The sequence below is a fragment of the Cnephaeus nilssonii genome, assembly GCF_951640355.1.
Source record: "Cnephaeus nilssonii genome assembly, chromosome: 20".
Lineage (NCBI taxonomy): Eukaryota > Metazoa > Chordata > Mammalia > Chiroptera > Vespertilionidae > Cnephaeus > Cnephaeus nilssonii.
The window spans coordinates 51,046,449-51,065,358 of record NC_137091.1 but is presented as its reverse complement, the minus strand read 5'-3'; the positions used below and the strand labels follow the sequence as shown (position 1 = coordinate 51,065,358).

The following is an 18,910-nucleotide window of genomic DNA, read 5'->3' as shown; positions in this document are numbered from 1 at the left end:
CCTAAAATATTAACAAAACTTAATTAATAGTTCATCTCATAGTAAAATTACTTAACATACAATAAATCCAAAGCAGTCGTATTTCTATACAAAAATTAAAAATAAAAGGTTATCAAGATTACATTAAAAAATTTTACAAAAACCTCATAATACAAAAGAAGAGATTAATAGAATAATATCTTAAAAGAAATATCCTATAAGTAAATTATATCAAGCCTTAATTACTTTAAAATTTTTATTCAAATTTTCATTTATAATACTAATAACAGGACACCCATAAAATCTTATAATATCAAAATAAGCCAAAGGAAAATCATTTAGACAAAAATCAAAAGGATCCCAAATCTAATTTACAGAAAATATTTCTTTATTAACCTTTGGTCGAGAATATGTTTATATATTTCCAGAAAAGCCCATGTAGATTCCTACAACAACGGATCCCAAAGAGGACCTGATAGAACTGTTCCAGCCACAGAGTGGGCAGTAGCCCACAAGAACAAAGGTAAAACAGTCCAGAAATAAATACAGTGAAGATGCCTTGCCATACTAGCAATCAGCAGCTGTACATTGCTACAGGTTGCCCAGGACCAAGGACAAGGAAGGTCAGTATATGTACTTCCAGATCATGTGTACACACCCTTCTACATAAAAGTCAAAATATTTACTATTTTATATTCTACCGGGAACCCTGGCTTACGGGCTTACTTTATTTCTAACATAGGGAATAGTATTAACTACCACATTAAAAGAATCATTACCTCAAGCATTAACCATTTTTACAAATAAATCCAATTCTAGAAAGGCTAGATCTACTACAGCAAAAAACAAAGTCCTTCAAACCCCTTATATTTCAGTAGAAATACAAGCTCTTATTTATGCCTTAATAGTAATAGTACTTATATAGTAAGTATAGCAAAAATTATTAAAACAGCTACTATAGGGCACACTAATTCAAAGGAATTTTTCATTCAATTTTCAGTCTTTAAAATATTATTTGAGAACGACAATTTCCATATTTTATTAGAAGCAATGTTCTCAGTATATTATCCACCTTCCTGTACCAACTTTAGGGGTATATGGATTTAAACCTAATCGAATCTAACAAAATAATATCACTCAATTATAGAAAGAACCAATCATACTCTTAATATCATTTACTAAAAAACAGAAAAGGGAGAGACAGATGTTATGAGTCACCTCAAGAGAAGCTCAGTCATGCTTTTTAAACTTTAAAAATTTTTTGAACTATGATACAGAGGATTGTACAGCAGGTGAAAGGCATCAGGCCTCCTGTACAATAGCCTCCACCAACTCAGCTAGGTGGAAGAAAACATAAACCAGAAAAAAGTTATATCAGATTCAGTGATAATGTGGGGAAGAGGTTGTGTTTTATATCTTTCCAGAAGGAGCAATGCAGCCAATTCGGGTACCAGAGCGTTACGTGGATCACCACAATGGACTCAGACAAGCTCCTGTGTCCCTTCACTCAAAAGGACTAAGTACTACCCTAATAACAGCAAAGCAGAGGAAGAAGAAAACTAAAAACTACGCAAGGGACTGAGGTGCCAACATAGAGTCATCTGAAGAAGTTAACGACTGAAGTGCAGCAGATTGTAGAAAAGCAAGAAGTTGAAGCTACTTCTTCAACCATGTTCCTGCTCATGCTAGCATCTGTTAGCTGCCAGTGTTCTGCAAAGTTTTGCACAGCCAAACAAAAGACTCTAAGTAAATATACACCAGGGACACCAGCAGCAAAAGAGACTTTCTTTCATTTAGTAGCTAAAAATGTTAATATGTCCATAGTTTTGATTTCTCTTATTGTTTTGTTATTGTTTAATAGCCAGAGTTTTTCTCTTAACATTCAAGTTTTGAAAATAATAACATGTATATAGTTTAGTTTTGCATTGGCATTGTTTGCAATTGTTTTAATATTAGTATCTTAAAATTAAATAGAAAAGGGGGATCTGCTGGAGACCAGGTGTAAACTGACACTGTCCTTGCACCTGAAGGGGCTAGCAAACCTGGCCCCCTACCCACACAGTTTTCCCAGGCCTGTTTGGATGGCGGTTATCAGTAGAATGAGAGCAACCCTTTCATGCCTTGCCAAGAAGTCTGTAACTATTTACTGAGAATCTGCCTGATTTACTGTACCAAGAATTTGTCCTTCTACTCTATCTCTCCCTTAGAGATGAAGAGGAACAAAGAGCACATTCCTCTTTACAGACCTCCTATTCAGTGTTTTGTGTATAAAAGGTATTAGAGAGTTAATCAACACGCCACAGCTTCTCGAGAGCTCGTGGACCTCCTGAATCCCGCTGTCCTGTCTTTCTTTCTTTTCTCAAATCCCACCTCCCTACCTCAGCCCGGTTCAACCCGTCAGGCTGAACCTGACAATCTCCATGCTGAAAGATCACAACTTTCCTTTCAAATCAGCCAGGGAGTCAATAGAACGATCAAAATTATAGGTACAAAAGAAAAAAAAAACAAACATAAGTATCATAAACCAAAAGAGAGGACACTAAGCAGATTGCAGTAGAGTGACTTAGAAGCTGAAGCAATTCATTACAGCATAATGTGAGACCCATGTTCCTGAAAGAGATCACACTTCGTAGCTGAGAATTGGTGCTCTGGATGACCCCTGGGTCAGTTTCATTTTCTAGTCAGAGATAAAGGAATGAAGATCCTGTCAAGAGCTCAGAGTAATCATAATTTTCTCAAGCACAAGAGACAACATAGAATACATTTCCCCTGAGCACACATGGTGGTGATGGGTGCACACTTTTCAGGTGAGCCAGGTGTCAGAGGTGAAATCTCTTCAGCCACAAATGCTCATTGCGATATCAATCCGGTAGTAGGTCTGGGCATGTTAGCTAGTGCAATGGAGGTCCTTCAAGCTTCACACCTGAAACTTATGAGGAATCTAGCAGAGTGTATGTTCTCTTAAAATGGGTTTATATTCAGATAAATAGGTCCCAAGGAATCACCTTCAGTGATGTTATTCTAAGTGAGAAAAATAACACATTACATGCACAATTAAGGCTTCTCTCCACTGTGAACTCTTTGGTGTTGAGTAAGAGTAGAGCTTCGACTGAATGACTTCCCACAGTCTGTACACTCATATGGTTTTTCTCCAGTATGAATTCTGTGGTGCTTATTTAAGCCAGATATTTCACTGAAGGACTTCCCACATTCACTACACTCGTAAGGCTTGTCTCCAGTATGAACTCTGTGGTGGCGAATGAGGATAGACCTATCAATGAAAGCTTTCCCACAATCACCACACTCATATGGCCTCTCTCCAGTATGAACTCTCTTGTGGATATGAAGGTAACTACTGAACCTAAAAGATTTTCCACAATCACTACACTCGTATGGCTTTTCTCCAGTGTGAACTCGCTGATGCTTAATGAGGGTAGAGTTATGACTGAAGGACTTCCCACAATCTGTACACTCATATGGCTTTTCTCCAGTATGAACCCTCTTGTGGATATGAAGGTGAGTATTGGACCTAAAATATTTCCCACAATCACTACACTCATATGGCTTTTCTCCAGTGTGAATTCTGTGGTGCTTATTTAAGCCAGATCTTTCACTGAAGGACTTCCCACATTCACTACACTCATAAGGCTTGTCTCCAGTGTGAACTCTGTGGTGGAGAATGAGGGTAGACCTATTAATGAAAGCCTTCCCACAATAATCACATGCATATGGCCTCTCTCCAGTATGAACTCTCTTGTGGATATAAAGGTAACTAATGAACCTAAAAGATTTTCCACAATCACTACACTCATATGGCTTTTCTCCAGAATGAACTCTCTGATGTTGAATGAGGCTTGAGCTACGACTGAAGGACTTGCCACAATCTGTACACTCATATGGCTTCTCTCCAGTATGAACTCTCTTGTGATTAAGGAGGTGAGCATTTCGACTAAAGGATTTTCCACAGTCACTACATTCATACGGCTTTTCTCCAGTGTGAATTTTCTTATGTTGAACTAGGTTAAAGCTACACCTAAAGGACTTCCCACAATTTGTACACTCATATGGCTTCTCTCCAGTATGAACTTTCTTGTGTTTATGAAGTTGACTATTGGACCTAAAAGATTTTCCACAATCACCACACTCGGCGGGCTTTTCTCCAGTGTGAACTTTCTGGTTTGTAACCAAGCTCGTTTTGCAGCTAAAAGATTCCTCACATTCACTACACTCACACAGTTTTTCTCTAGTGTCAACTCTGTGGTGTTGAGTGAGGATAGAGCTTTGTCTAAAGAACTTTTCAAAATCAGTACATTCATAGGGATTTTCTCCAGTGTGAATTTCCCTGTTTTGATTGAGGTTCATGATGCATCTAAAACATTTTCCACATTTGTTACCCTCATAATTCACTTCTCCAGAGCAGACGCCCTGATGTTGAACAACTTTCTGGTTGCTGTTGGCAGCTCTTTCCCGTTCATCCCAATGATGGTGACATTTTCCACTGAGAAATTCCTGTGCAATTTCACTGCTACTGTGTGGCTCCTCAGTCTTGAGAGTTGCTGGGTGCTGTGGAAGATCTGAGATGGCAGGAAAGCCTTTCCCAACCTCCCCACTCATTGAAGGCACCCATGCTAAGTGGAAGCTGAACCTGTTCACAAACGAGGCCCTGTCCACAGCTTCTTTCCAGGGCTTCTCTCCACCTGAAACCCTCTGTTGCTCATGAGAGTTTGCACTGAAACAGAAGCCTCTCACACATGCGTCACTGAAGAAGGCTTTCTGCTCAAAGTCTGCTGCTCGTGACTCAGTCAGGTGCAGGATATCTTTTAACACCGAGAAGCACTTCTTACAGAGATGGGTCCTCTGAGTAGCTGGAGCTGTCTCAGAAGCCCTGACCTGTGACTCTCCTTGTAGAGGTACATTCTGCTCAAAATGTGTTGCCTTATCTTCCATTTTATGCCAACAACCTAAAAACAGAGAATGGTAAAAAAAAAAAAAAAAAAAAAAAAGAAAGAAAAAAGAATATTCACTGTGGTATCAGAGGGAAGATATAATACAAAAGTGTATTCCACATACTACACTGTTTCCATGCAATTGTCTCAACATAAGAGATCTGCAGGAAAGCTTAATAAGAAGTTGCTGTAAAATTATGGGCCTCTGAAGCTAACAATCCAGAAAAGACTTCACCAGAAATATGACAAAAAGATGGCAAACATCACATGGAAGAGAAGCAGAATCTCCCGCTCGCTGTTCTGCTAAGAGTGTCCACCTGTGCTTCTCTGCTGGTGACATGGGATGGCTGTGAAGGAGGATAGTTATGTCTGTTTCCAAGTTAAATTCAATAAACTAGTATCTGGAGTTGGAGGAAGACTTACGCATATTCACTGAGTGGCCAGATGATGATGATCTCTGAACGCATAATAATCTAACGCATAATAATCTGGCCACTCGGTGTACTTCTCTTGAGTACCTCATTTATTTGATATCAAAGATACTGTAAATTGTGTACCTGATCAGTTTTCCCCTTTGCACTGGCTGATAGATAGCTCAGGGCAAATAGGTCGTTGATCTCCAGCAAAACTCTAGAATACTCTTGGTACCCATTTGAGATACAAATACACTGAGTGGCCAGATTATTATGCATTCAGAGATCATAATAATCTGGCCACTCAGTGTATTTGCCCCTCATAACACAAGTGCAGGACAGTGTTTGTGCACACTGCACAGAGAGCAGTGCAGCGGAACAGGTGATGTAAAAGGTCACAAAAGGTGAAGGTAGCCAACAGTCTGATGAAATGACAAGTCAGCAAACTGTCAGGTATGAGAAAGAAAAGGAAGAAATAAGTTGTGGCCAGTGGCACCTGCACCTGCACCTAAACAGTGTTGCCAGGAGCACACTCGTGGTATGATCTGAACACAGCACTGGCAGCATACCTTCTCCAGTTGCCACTCACAAGTGCCCAGCCTTCTCTGAGTCCATTGTGCATATTCATCATGAGAGAACACCATGTTCTCATTGTACCTTCTACCATACAAATACCTGGAACCTAAATATTCTGAGTATTAATGAAGGACAACAGAGGTGAACAGCAAGCCCTGGCCCAGAGCACCTTGGCATGCAATAGTATTTGATGAAAGAATATTACAGATAATAATTGACGGAGGGCCTTAGAAGAACTGTTCATGGTTCATGTAAGTAAAGACCATAACCTGGCTCAGGCAGTCACCAAGGACCTTAAGCTTGATGGAAGGGACAAAAGTGGAAGCCATGGATGTGGACATAGTAAACCTCCCAGGAAAAGGAAGAGCAGGGTTAACCTATTGATCTGTCTGTAGAACTCCTGACTCCCAGACACTTATCTGCACTTTGGCAGACAATGGGTCCTAGGGATGCTCATGGAGTCCATTCCTCAAGACTCTCCACACAGCTCAACACTGGCAGCCACAGCACGGTTGACAAGAAACTGGGGGAAAGTAGCAGAGTCCATGGACTGGCTGTGGGAGACAGAGAGCGACAGGTGGAGAATACAGGAAGAGAGGACATCACCTCAGGACACGAGGAGAGATGTGAAAGGGCTTACCGACAGATGAGACAAGTGCAAACACTTCCAGCATCACATCGCAGTACAGAAGTCTCTGAGCCTCATCCAGGAGCTCCCACTCCTCCTGGGAGAAGGTGATGGCCACGTCCTGAAAGTTCATATTCTGGCATATTGGAGACAGTTCAGTCCATGATCAGCTTATCTCTTAGGATTTTACGGTCATCATCCTCCCAATTTAGCGCACCCCTCTACTCCCAACATCTGAAAATATACCAGGTCTTCAAAGTCAGTCTCTCCTTGTATTACTAGGGATACTGTGCTTCCCCACAACAATAAGGCAGATAAGCAGATGGATGATACCTGTGCTCTGGGCCTCACATTGGGTCTGGTCAGTAAGTGGCTGTCAGGAACATAGGGAGGGAGAGTTGTGGGCCATAAAGAGAGTGTGAGGGATTTGACACTGGTCTTATCAGGCATCCCCCTGGCAGTGCCCTGGACTGTCCCTCTGAGACACCAAAGAACAGGGCATCACACTTTACCCTTCCAATCTCAATCGAGGGTGCTGAGGCCAACACTTTTCACTACCTGCTCCACATAATTCTTTGAAGCACACTTTCTCTCACATATCTTCATTCCCCGAGGCACAACTTCAAAGATAACACAAATATGCCATGATGAGGATCAGCTGTTTCCGAATCAGCTTCTTTTCCAAAATTCAAATTCACCACCTCTGTAATGTGTACCTCCCTCACCCTTCCCCTTTCCCATGGCAGTGGAGATTTTCAAGCCCAGGTGACCCTGATATATGCTATCTCTTTCCAATGGATCACTGTATCAGCCCTCAACTCCAACAGGCAAGTGTGCACATACATGGCATCTAAGATTTGGACCTAGCATGTAGCATGACAACATCCCTTCCTTCAGCAGTAACCTTAAAATCCCCCCATAGGATATCATAAAGACACCACCAGAGCCAAAACCGGTTTGGCTCGGTGGATAGAGCGTTGGCCTGCGGACTCAAGGGTCCCAGGTTCGATTCCGGTCAAGGGCATGTACCTTGGTTGCGGGCACATCACCAGTAGGGGGTGTGCAAGAGGCAGCTGACTGATGTTTCTAACTCTCTATCCCTCTCTCTGTAAAAAATCAATAAAATATATTAAAAAAAAAAAAAAAAAAAAGACACCACCAGAAAGGGACTCACCTTTCACTCACTTGTATGTCAGTGTCCGTGTGCTGTGGCCATGAATTCACACTCCCTCTCCAAGGGCACATCGCTCTTCCTACCACACCTCCCTCACACCTGCACTCCCACCACCACAGCCCTCACAGTCACCTCCTTGGCTTCCTACCCTTTACTCAGAGTGTGGTGCCGAGAACGCTTGGCAAATTCCAACTGAATGCAGACCTAACCCGACACTGACAGCCCACACTGAAGAAGAGCCTGAGTCCTGAGAGGAAGGCTTCCCTCCCTGATTTGTTCCTTCAGCCTTACCTAGTGAGAAGCCATCCATCTCAGAGATCCAGAGCGCACCTTCACTGCTGCTGCACTGGATGTCCCTTCAGGAGTCAGAGCCTCCCTCATTCAAGTGCCATCACCTACGGCCCTCTTGGCCACGCCCAGTGGGTCTCACAGATGACCCCTCATGCCCCTAAGGAAATCCACCAGACTGAGTGAAACACCCTAGGCTCATGGTCACGACAGATTCCTGTTGAGTGTTTAAGAAGTAAATATGCAGCAGCTCCAGTCTCAGCCTGTTTGAATTACTCTTCCTTGTGTCCGATTACAAAATAAAAAGGTGATCTAGCCCTAACCGGTTTGGCTCAGTAGATAAGAGCATCGGCCTGTGGACCTGCGGACTGAAGGGTCCCAGGTTCGATTTCGGACAAGGGCATGAACCCTGGTTGCGGGCACATCCCCAGTAAGAGGTGTGCAGGAGGCAGCTGATCGATGTTTCTCTCCCATCGATGTTTCTAACTCTCTATCCCTCTCCCTTTCTCTCTGTAAAAAGATCAATAATTTTTTTTTTTTAAAGAGCCGAAATCAGTTTGGCTCAGTGGATAGAGCGTCGGTCTGCAGACTGAAAGGTCCCAGGTTCGATTCCGGTCAAGGGCATGTACATTGGTTGCGGGCACATCCCCGGTGGGAGTAAGGAGGAGGCAGCTGGTCAATGGTTCTCTCTCATTGATGTTTCTAACTCTCTATCCCCCGCCCTTCCTCTCTGTAAAAAAAATCAATAAAATATATTTTTTTAAAAAAGAAGAAACCCACTTTAAAAATAAATAAATAAAAAGGTGATCTACAACTCCTCCCTGTTTCATACACTCTCCGCTACCATTTAACAAAGTCTTCACCCTGAACTGTTCCTCAGAGTACCAGACACTCATGAGTTGCTCTATGAAATATCTCACACTCTAACAGGCTTAAAATAAAAGGTTTTGCATCCCCAAATGAACATTCCTCTTTCTACTATGAATTTCTCCATCTCAGTTGATGGTGCTTCCATATTTCAAGCTGTGAAATCCAAACCTTCATGTCATCTTTAACTGTTACCTGTGTCTCTCTCAACCTCATAATTAGAAAATCCTGGTGGACCAACTTTCAAAACAGAACCGGAATCCGACTGCTTGTAGCACCTCCACGGCCATCATCATGTGCCAGATAACCTCCCACTCCCCAACACCATCACAGCAGTTGCCTTCCCAGTCCTTTTACAACCTCCCTCTCACCCATGTTGTTCATCATGCTGCAGCCACAGGGAGTCTAATGAGACCTGGTTAGATCACCTGCCTCCACTTCTCCAAACCTCCCATTGCCCCATCACCTGGAGAAAACTCATCGGAGCTGTCACAAAGCTCCTCTGGACCGGACTACTGTCCCATGGTTTCCAATTGCTCGTTTTTTTAAGAAAATCGACACCTTCTGTTTCCTGAATGAGCTCCATCTTCACTCTGAGTCTTTGCACACACAGGACTCTATGCCTGGTAAAACCTCTCACATCCCATTCCACTGGTTGCCAAAAACAGGGACCACTCACGTGACGCTAGACCTGGACTTAGAATTCTGGGCTTGGTGTCTCATCAAGGTCCCCATGTGAAAAGGCTGAAAGAGTGGCTGGACTGTCCCAGGGCACCCCTATCTCAGAGGCCACAAGAGTGTGAGGCTCTGACGTAAGTTCCACAAACCAGTCCCCTAAGCGGTTCTGCGTCTGCAGAAATCTGGGGAAGAGGAAGGTCTGTTGAGTCTGGTCACCCCCAGGCCAGGTGACCTTGAGATGCCTGCATTTCCTCAGGGCCTCAGTCCTCAGGGCACACCTTTCTAGTGACCTTACCATTTACAGGACTTCTTTCTGTCCCTACATGCTGTCCTCTCTGCCAGTCTTCTCGTTCTTCCTCTGAGCACTTCTGGGAAAAGGTTAGACTCCTACCTCACACAACGTCTCTCTTTTGTTCACAAGCACCAATGCTGGCACTCCCTGAAAATGAAAGAAAAACTCCTCACACAAAACTCTCCCTCATCTTTCTTGTTGCTTTAGACATAAAACAGACCTGGGTTTCCCGAATCCTCCCAGCTCAACCACACCACCACGTCCTTCCTGGCTGGCATTGCCGCCTGTCACCCTCTTTCATCATGTGACACCATGTGTTACCCACCAGAGACTCACCGTTCTGTAAGCTGAGACCTGGGCTGCAGGACCTGACACTGGAAGGTACATGAGGGGAGCTGAGTGGAACTCTAAGCGGAGGAGTCTGGAAAGCAAGGAGGCTCCAATCCCACCTGCTGTGACTCAACAAGCCTCAGACACACCACTTAGAGCAGGGACACTGCCTCTGATGCCTCGTTGTGGTTTTAAGGCAGAGCACCAGAGCCCCTGACTGTGGTAACAGAGGAAAGAGGTCGAAATGACCACAGGAGAAAGGTGCTGGACGTCACACCCAAACCAAGGGGCACCTGGGTAATGCTCCTCCTCTGGGCCTTCATTGGCTAAACTCAGCCGTCATTGGGCCCATTGCCCTTTGGGTAACGTACTTTTCCAGGCCCCCCAGGTGCCAGTAGGATCCCAGTCACTGACTGGCCATTGCAGTGCTGGGTTTGGGACGCTGAGTGGCGCTGGGTAATGACAACTTGAGGTTTTGGTGGCTGTTATAGGCTTTTGTGGAGTGTTGTCTGCAACTGATCTCTTGTTTGGAGACATTATTTCAGATTCTGAGAAATCCAGAATGCTCCCTGAGGTGGAAAGTGTTATTTCATTGATTCCTGGACCACAAATCTAAATGAATATATATAGTGATATATGTAGTGATTTTTTATTTGAATTTTAGAGAAATGAACTGAGATGGAGAAACACCCATCAGCTGCCTCCTGCATGCCCCCAACCCACCTCCAATACAACCAAGAGACCTGGTTTGTGCCCTGACCAGGAATTGAACTGGCAACCTTTCTGTGCATGGGAAGATGCTCAACCAACTGTGCCACTCCAGCTGTCAGATTCTTTATATTTAACATAAAAATATCACATAATTAAGAGAAAAAGCAGGCTATAAGAGAATATTCATAATCCCATCCTATCGTTTCAAAGCACTATTTGAAGGGTTACATAGACCAATACGTTGACATTTCCCACATTGTCTGGATGTCTGTGGTCAGTACCCAATGTGAAGATAAGCAGCTAACAGTTACTGAATGTTTTATTACAGGTGCCAGGCCTGGATTTGATGCTTTACCTGAATTATTATTTCATTTCATCCTCTCTGCAACCTAAGATGGTTTAACCATCTATTTAATGGGGAGGAAATCCAGGCTCAGAGACTCAACATAAATTGAATTATTGTAGAGTTAATAAAGGCAGGGCTGGAAGTCAAACCCATGTGTCTCTAACAACAGAACAATGGCTTCTAATGTTAGACTCTGCTGCCTCCTAGAGGGTAGAATAGGGGATGCGTACCCACTAAAACGGGCTAGAATTTACTGTGGGTAACAAACAGGCCCAAAGCTTTAGTGGCTTAGAGTAAAGAAGGTATCTTTCTCGTTCATACCACATGAACACCCGGGTTTCCCTGGGACTGGGATAAAGTAGAAGCACCATGTTGGTACCTACTACATGTTATTAGAAATGGAAAGGGAGGATGGCTAGTCTTAGTGTTTCTAGACACTTCTGTTAGAGGTAACAGACTTCACTCCCACCACATTTCATTGGTCAAAATACATCACAGGGCTGCGGCAAACACCAAGGGCTCAGTAGGAGAACCTGACATACTTGATGGGCCCCATTAAGGCAACTGCGTGGAAGCAGCCTCTTTTGGGGCTGTGAGGGGTCCAGGAGTGATGCTCTGAGTAGACATCAGCCCTTTCTCCAAGCCTTTGAACCCAAAAGCCACGCGGGCCATGGCTTTTCACACACATGGTCCTCTCCATCACCCCGGAAGAGAATGCCTTTACATTTGCTTGTTTCTAGGGTGCAGAGACACACAAACTCACAGGAAACATACAGGCACCACAAGCACAGAAACACACAGCATCAGAACACCCCAGCATCACATCACAGTTCAGAAGTCTCTGAGCCTCATCAAGCATCCCCCACTCCTCCTGAGAGAAGACAATGGCCACAACCTCCAAGTTCATATCCTGTCATGGAGGGCAAAGCTCAGTCCATGATCGGCTTCTTTCCTAAGATCCCAAGTATGTAATATCTCTGACCCTCCACATTCATCTACTGCCTCTGCTCCCACACTGGAGAAGATAGCAGGCCTTGGTCCCAGGAAAGTCACTTGCTTCTTAAATTCCTGCTGATATTTTGTCTTCCCACAACAATAAAGGCAGCTGAGCAGAGAGAAGATACCTGAGCTCTGGGCCTCACATGTAGGCCACACTGCCTCTTGTCAATAGAGTGGGTGTCAAGAACATAGGGTAAGGAGAGATATTGGCCATAAAGAAACTGTGAGTGATTTCACACTGGTTATGTCAGGCAATACCCATACAGTCCCCCAGAAGATCACTCCATGACACCAAAAACATGGCATCACACTTCACTCTTACAATCCCAAACCCAGGGTGCTGAGGCCATCACTTTGCACTACCTGATGCACATAGTTCTTTGAACAATTCTTCTCTCACACAGCTTCATTCCCACAGGGACAACTTCAAAGATAACACAAATTTTCCGTGGCGAGGTCAGCTTGTTTCCTAATCACATTATTTTCCAAAATTGAAGTTCACCTCCTCCATAATCTGTTCTCTTTTCCCCTTCTCCCTTATGCATGCCCGTGGAGATTTTCAAGCCTGGGTCACAATGATGTATGCTATCTCATTCCTACGTTTCACTGTGCCAGCCATCACAACAAATGGAAGGTGGGTAGTTGCACCACAACACCCCTCTTTTTGGGAAATTAACCTAAAATTCCCCTTATTGTATCAGCCAGACCCTACCAGAAATGGGTCCACCCTTCATTCACTCTCCTGTCAATATCAGGGCCCTGTGGCCATGAATTCATACTCCCTCTCCATGTGCACATCACTCTTTCTCCCACACCTCTCTCACTCCTGCACTCCCACAGCCCAGCCCCCATAGGCATCTCCTTGGCCTCTTACTCCTTACTCAGCATGTGTGGTCCGGAGAATGCTTTCCAAATTCAAATGGGATCCAGTACTGCCCAGACTCTGCGAGTCCACACTCACAGAGGCAGCTTTGAGACCTTCTATGAAGGCCTCTCTCTATGACTGGTTTTCCCCTCAACCTCACCTATTGAGAACCACAATCAGATCTCAGATACCCAGAGCCCACCTGCCCTGGTGCTGCACTTGATGTCCCCTCAGCACTCACAGCCAACATCTCTCCACTTACCCGTCACTCAAGTCCCAGCCCCGGTGGTTCTGTGCACCAAGCCCAGTGAGTCTCACAGGTGACCACTCAAGCCTCTAAGCCAGTGGTTCTCAACCTTACCTAATGTCGCGACCCTTTAATATAGTTCCTCATGTTGTGGTGACCCCCAACCATAAAATTATTTTCCTTGCTACTTCATAGCTGTAATTTTGCTACTGTTATGAATCATAATGTAAATATCTGTTTTCCGATGGTCTTAGGCGACCCCTGTAAAAGGGTCCTTTGACCCCCAAAGAGGTCGTGACCCACAGGTTGAGAACCACTGCTCTTAACTAACCCACAAGACTGACTGCAACCCCCAGATCACACCAAGGGTCACAGCAAAATCCTGGTGAGTGTTTAAAGACGTAACTATATACCAGCCCTAGTCTCATCTTGTGTGAATTACTCTTCGGTCTCCAATTCATCTCATGTCCACTCATCTTTTAAAGGCCTTGGCCACTGGTAAACCATTATCTCTCCTCAACACACTACATGACCACCTCTGTCCCTTTGCTGTGTTGTGACACCCACCTCCCACAAACAGGGGCCCCAGCAGGAACGCCAGTCCTCAGGGTCACACTGATCCTCTGAGCTGACCATGATTCCCTGTATTAGAGTGATTCACAGTCCTGGCTCATGTGTCTCAGTTGATTGAGCATCAACCCATGCACTGAGAGGTCGCAGATACACACCAGTCCCAGTCAAGTCCCCTGCCTGGGGTTGGGACTGGATTCCCGTAGCAGTCATACAGGAGGGAACTGATTCTTGTTTCTTCTCATGGATGTTTGTCTGTCTCTCTCCCTCTCCTTTCCTTTCCACATTTAAAATCAGAATAAAAGTATATATAGATATATTTTTATCTTTTTAATTTTATTATTTTTAAACATATTTCTTTTATTGATTTCATAAAGAAAAGGAGAGGAAGAGTTAGAAACATCAATGATGAGAATCACTGATCAGCTGCCTCCTGAAAGCCTCTACTGTGGGTTGAGCCCCCATCCGGGGCATGTGTCCTTGCACCAACCCTGGCATGTGCCCTTGACCAGAATCAAACCTGGGACCCTTCAGCCTGTAGGCCGATGCTTTAGCCACTGAGCCAAACCAGCTAGGGCCAAAAAATATATAGATAGATATAGATATAGATATAGATATAGATATAGATATAGATATAGATATAGATATAGATATATAGATATTTATTAAGTACACCTGCCAGTTGCTGAGCCAGCTCAGTCATCACCCCAAGCATTTGCACATCCTGGTACCTTCTCCTGGGAGGACCCCCCACATCTCACTCCACCCGTTGCCAAAACCAGAATCCACTTCCTAAGCCCTAGTCGTGGCCTCAGGACTCTGGGCTGAGTGTCTGCAGGTCCCGGGGCAGGAAGAGGGGCTGGACAGCCCCAGGACCCCCCTACCTCAGAGGCCACCATAGTGTGAGGCCCTGACATCAGCCCCACAGCCCAGCCCCCTGAGCGGCTCTGCACCTGCAGGAACCTGGGGAACTGAAGGTCTGTGGGGGGCCCGGCACCCACCGCCAGGACCCAGGGCTCAGGCTGCTCAGGGCCCTGGCCCAGCCCCGGGCCGGGTGATGCCCGCATCCCTCGGGGCTCCATGTCCCTCTGTGTTCACAGCCCCCAGCCCGTCCCCGGAGGAGGAAGTGACCCTCCTCCCGGAAGCCGCCGCTCCTCCTCTCTGTCGCCTTTAGACACACACAGGCCTGGCTCCCCCTCCCGGCTCAGCCCCCACGGCCTCCCCGGCGGCACCGCAGCCCGTCGCCCTCCCCTCCCCCTGCGCCCCCCACGGGCACTCACTGCTCTGGGCGCTGCGGCCTGGGCTGCGGGGCTGAGCGGCGCCGGCCCCGAGGCGGGAGGGCCGATGGGGTGACGCTGAGGGAACTCTGTCCGCGGAGAGGAGGCGGGGGCACGGGGACCCCAATCCCGCCGGTTGGGGGTCAACCCGCCTCAGACAGCCCTGCCCAGCGGGACGCGGCCTCCCACGGCTCCTCCTTCTGGCGATCGGCCCGCTGAAGCCTGTGAGGCGAGAACAAACAGCTCCAAAAGTTAAAATGTCAGCCACGAGGAAGTCCCGCCCTAACCTGATGCGGAGGCCTTTATTGCCACTTGCGTAAGCGCATTGCTTTCTGGGTAATGTAGTTTTCTCAGCCGCCCAGGAGAGGGCCAGCTTTCCAGCCCAGGAACTTGAGGAACCAGGTGTTGTAGCTGCCAGTGGGGCTGGGGAAGGAGGGGATGGGCCCAGGGGCCTGGTTCCCTGGGACAGACTGACGGATCTCCCAGGGGAGGAATGGGGAGGGTTGGGAGAGTACCCCAAAAAACATATATACGGGGGAAATGGGAGACATCTGTAATATTATCAACAATAAAAAATACATATTTTAAAAAATATTTCAAAAGAAGATAGCCCAGCCGAAACCGGTGTGGCTCAGTGGATAGAGCGTCGGCCTGGGGACTGAAGGGTCCCAAGTTCGATTCCGGTCAAGGGCATGTACCTTGGTTGCGGGCACATCCCCAGTAGGGTGTGTGCAGGGGGCAGCTGACCGATGTTTCTGACTCTCTGTCCCTCTCTCTTCCTCTCTGTAAAAAATTAATAAAAAATATTTTTTAAAAAGAAGAAGAAGCAGAAGCAGAAGCAGAAGAAGAAGAAGAAGAAGGAGAAAGCCCAGCTGGTGGGGCTGGGTGGTTGAGCGTGAACCTATGATCCAGGAGGTCAGGATTCAATTCCTGGTCATAGCACAGACATGGGTTAGGGGTGCAATTCCCAGTGTGGAGTGGACTTGCAGGAGGCAGGTAATCAGTGATTCTCTCATTATTGATGTTTCTCTTTCTTGCTCTTCCTCTATCTAAAATATATATAATATAAAAAAAATAAAAAATAAAATAAAATATATATAATATATATATAGCTCAGATTATAATGTGGTGAGCTCCTACAAGCAAAGGGGGCAGAGTAGAGGGAGGCAAAGGGGGAGCATGGTAGAGGGAAATGGGGGGCATCTGTAATTGCTTTAAAAATTAAAAACAATAACAACAGCAGGTGTGGCTCAATGGGTGGCAGTGGACCCATGAACGAAGAGATCACTGGTTCGATTCCTGGTAGGGCACATGCCCAGGTTGGGGGCTTGATCCCAGTAGCGGGCATGGAGGAGGCAGCTGATCAATGATTCTCATCTTTGATGTTTCTCCCTCTCTAGAAAATCAACAAAAACATTTTTAGAAAACCAATAGTGTTAAGATTGAATTGACTTGCCCTGGCCCGTTTGGCTCAGTGGATAGAGCATTGGCCTTTGGACCGAAGGGTCCCATGTTTGATTCTGGTCAAGGGCACGTTTGCCAATTGCAAGCTTGACCCCACACCCTGGTCAGGGTGAGTGTGGGAGGCAATCAGCTGATGTGTCTCTCTCACATGGATCTTTTTTAAGTATATTTTTTATTGATTTCAGAGAGGAAGAGAGAAACACGATGATGAAAATCCTTAATCAGCTGCTTCCTGCACGCCCCCCCCCCCTTACTGGGGATCAAGCCCGTAATCAGGGCATTTACCCTTGACTGGAATTGAACCCAGGACCCTTCCTTCCTCAGGCAGGCTCTCTATCCACTGAGCCATACTGGTTAGGGCTCACATGGATGTTTTAAAAAAAGAAATAAATGTTTGAACAAAAAGATTGAATTGACTCAACAACACCAAAGTGAGGGTGGGCCATCACGTTTTCTCCCAACCCTTGTAAGGAGTCAGGCCTTGGTCTGTCTGTACAGAGGGTGTCCCAGGCATCACTGTGTTCGGGAACAGGAAGCAGCCTGGACCGGGTCGGCCTCAGGTTGGCCTGTAACGTCTGTTCTTGATTTCACGCAGAAAAGATTTCACAACATGAGTTCAGGAGACGTTGAAGGTATGTTTGTTGAAGCCGGGGATAATGGGGGTGGGGGGGGAATGTAGGCCCTAGGATCGAACAAGCAACAGCAGAGACTCTGAGGGCTCCTCTGGCTCTAGGAACATTTTGGGAAATGATGGAGCCAAAGCGGGGCTGCTGTGAGCTCTCTGGACCTTGAGCGCAGGTTCAGGCGCTCAGCCTGGGATGAGCTGCTGCAACTCACTGCTGCCCTGGTTCCAGGTCAGGTGGGACCCTTAAAAGTTTAGAAGAGCCAGGCCGGTGTGGTTCAGTGTCACCTATGAACCTGGAAGTCAGAGTTCGATTCCAGGTCGGGTCGCGTGCCAGGGTTGTGGGCTCAATCCCCATTGTGGGGTGTGCAGGAGGCAGCCCACCAGTGATTCTGTCACCATTTATGTTTCTATCTCTCCCTCTTCCTTCCTCTATGACAGCGGTTCTCAACCTGTGGGTCGTGACCCCTTTGGGGGTCGATAGACCCATTCACAGGGGTCGCCTAAGACATCCTGCATATCAGATATTTAGATTATGATTCATAACAGTAGCAACATTAGTTATGAAGTAGCAACGACAATAATTTTATGGTTGGGCGTCACCACAACATGAGGAACTGTAATAAATGGTCATGGTGAGGCGGCTGGTCGATGTTTCTCTCTCATCGATGTTTCTAGCTCTCTATCCCTCTCCCTTCCTCTCTGTAAAAAAAAAAATCACTAAAATATAAAAAAATAAAAAAATAAAAAATAAATAAATGGTCATGGCATTAGGAAGGTTGAGAACCACTGCTCTATGAAATCATTAAAAAATATATTTTTAATTTTTCTTTTAAATCAATTATAAAGTTTTAAAAAATGTTTAAAACTTGCCACTTCTGAACTATTTTATTACGAACTAGAGGCCTGGTGCATGAAATTGGTGCACTGAGGGAGGTGTCCCTCAGCCCATCCTGCACCCTCTCACAGTCTGGGACCCTTTGTGGATGTCCCACTGCCCGTAGGCGGACATCCCTCTCACAGTCCGGGACCCTCACTCCTTACCGCTTGGCTCATCGCTCTCCTCAGCGCGGCTGCAGAAGCAGGAGAGGCGTCTGCCACAGCCACTGCGCTTGCCAGCCATGAGCCTGGCTTCTGGTTTGCCAGCTGAATTCTCAGTGGGGGGGGGGGGGGGGGGGGGCAGGGCATCCAGAATGTAGCTAATCAGTGACTCTCTCCCACCATTGATGTTTCCATCTCTCCTTTTCTCTTTCTCTCTCAAAATATAAAATTTTAAAAAAGAATATCTATAATAATAAAAGCATAATGTCCTAATTAGACCGGACATCCTTCCAGACGAAACAGGGGCTATGAGGGAAGCCTGGGTCCTGGGTGCCAGAGGGAAGCTGGTACCGGCAGCCAGGGGAAGGAAGGCCTATTTTTGCATGAATTTCGTGCATTGGAGCGCTAGTATATACATATATGCATAGCCCCTGGACACAGACAATAAGGTGGTGAGGGCCTAGAAGTGGTGGTGGAAGGTAGACAGAGGTAAAGGGGGAGTGGAGGAATGAGGGGAAATCTGTTATAGTCAACAATATAAAAAAATGTGTTAAAATTTAATTGACCCAACAAAACCAAAGTGAGTGTGGGCCATCA

The 18,910-nt window shown here is 45.8% G+C and overlaps 1 protein-coding gene across 2 annotated transcripts in view; it reads right to left on the bottom strand.

The window, feature by feature from the left end:
• Positions 1–217: 217 nt before the first annotated feature.
• The window catches only part of LOC307092748 (uncharacterized protein), a 32,068-nt gene continuing 13,375 nt past the window's right edge, over positions 218–18,910 (bottom strand). Inside the window, exons 2-4 of one of the 2 annotated variants that reach the window (XM_079760196.1) lie at positions 15,190–15,377; positions 6,555–6,678; positions 218–4,940 (exon numbers count right to left, since the gene is read on the bottom strand). In XM_079760196.1, coding sequence (XP_079616322.1) covers positions 3,034–4,940; positions 6,555–6,675 — 2,028 coding nt within the window. In that variant the 5' untranslated portion in view covers positions 6,676–6,678; positions 15,190–15,377 and the 3' untranslated portion in view covers positions 218–3,033. Of the gene's footprint in view, positions 4,941–6,554; positions 6,679–15,189; positions 15,633–18,910 lie in introns of those variants that run through there. The other variant, XM_079760195.1, reaches the window with a different exon arrangement.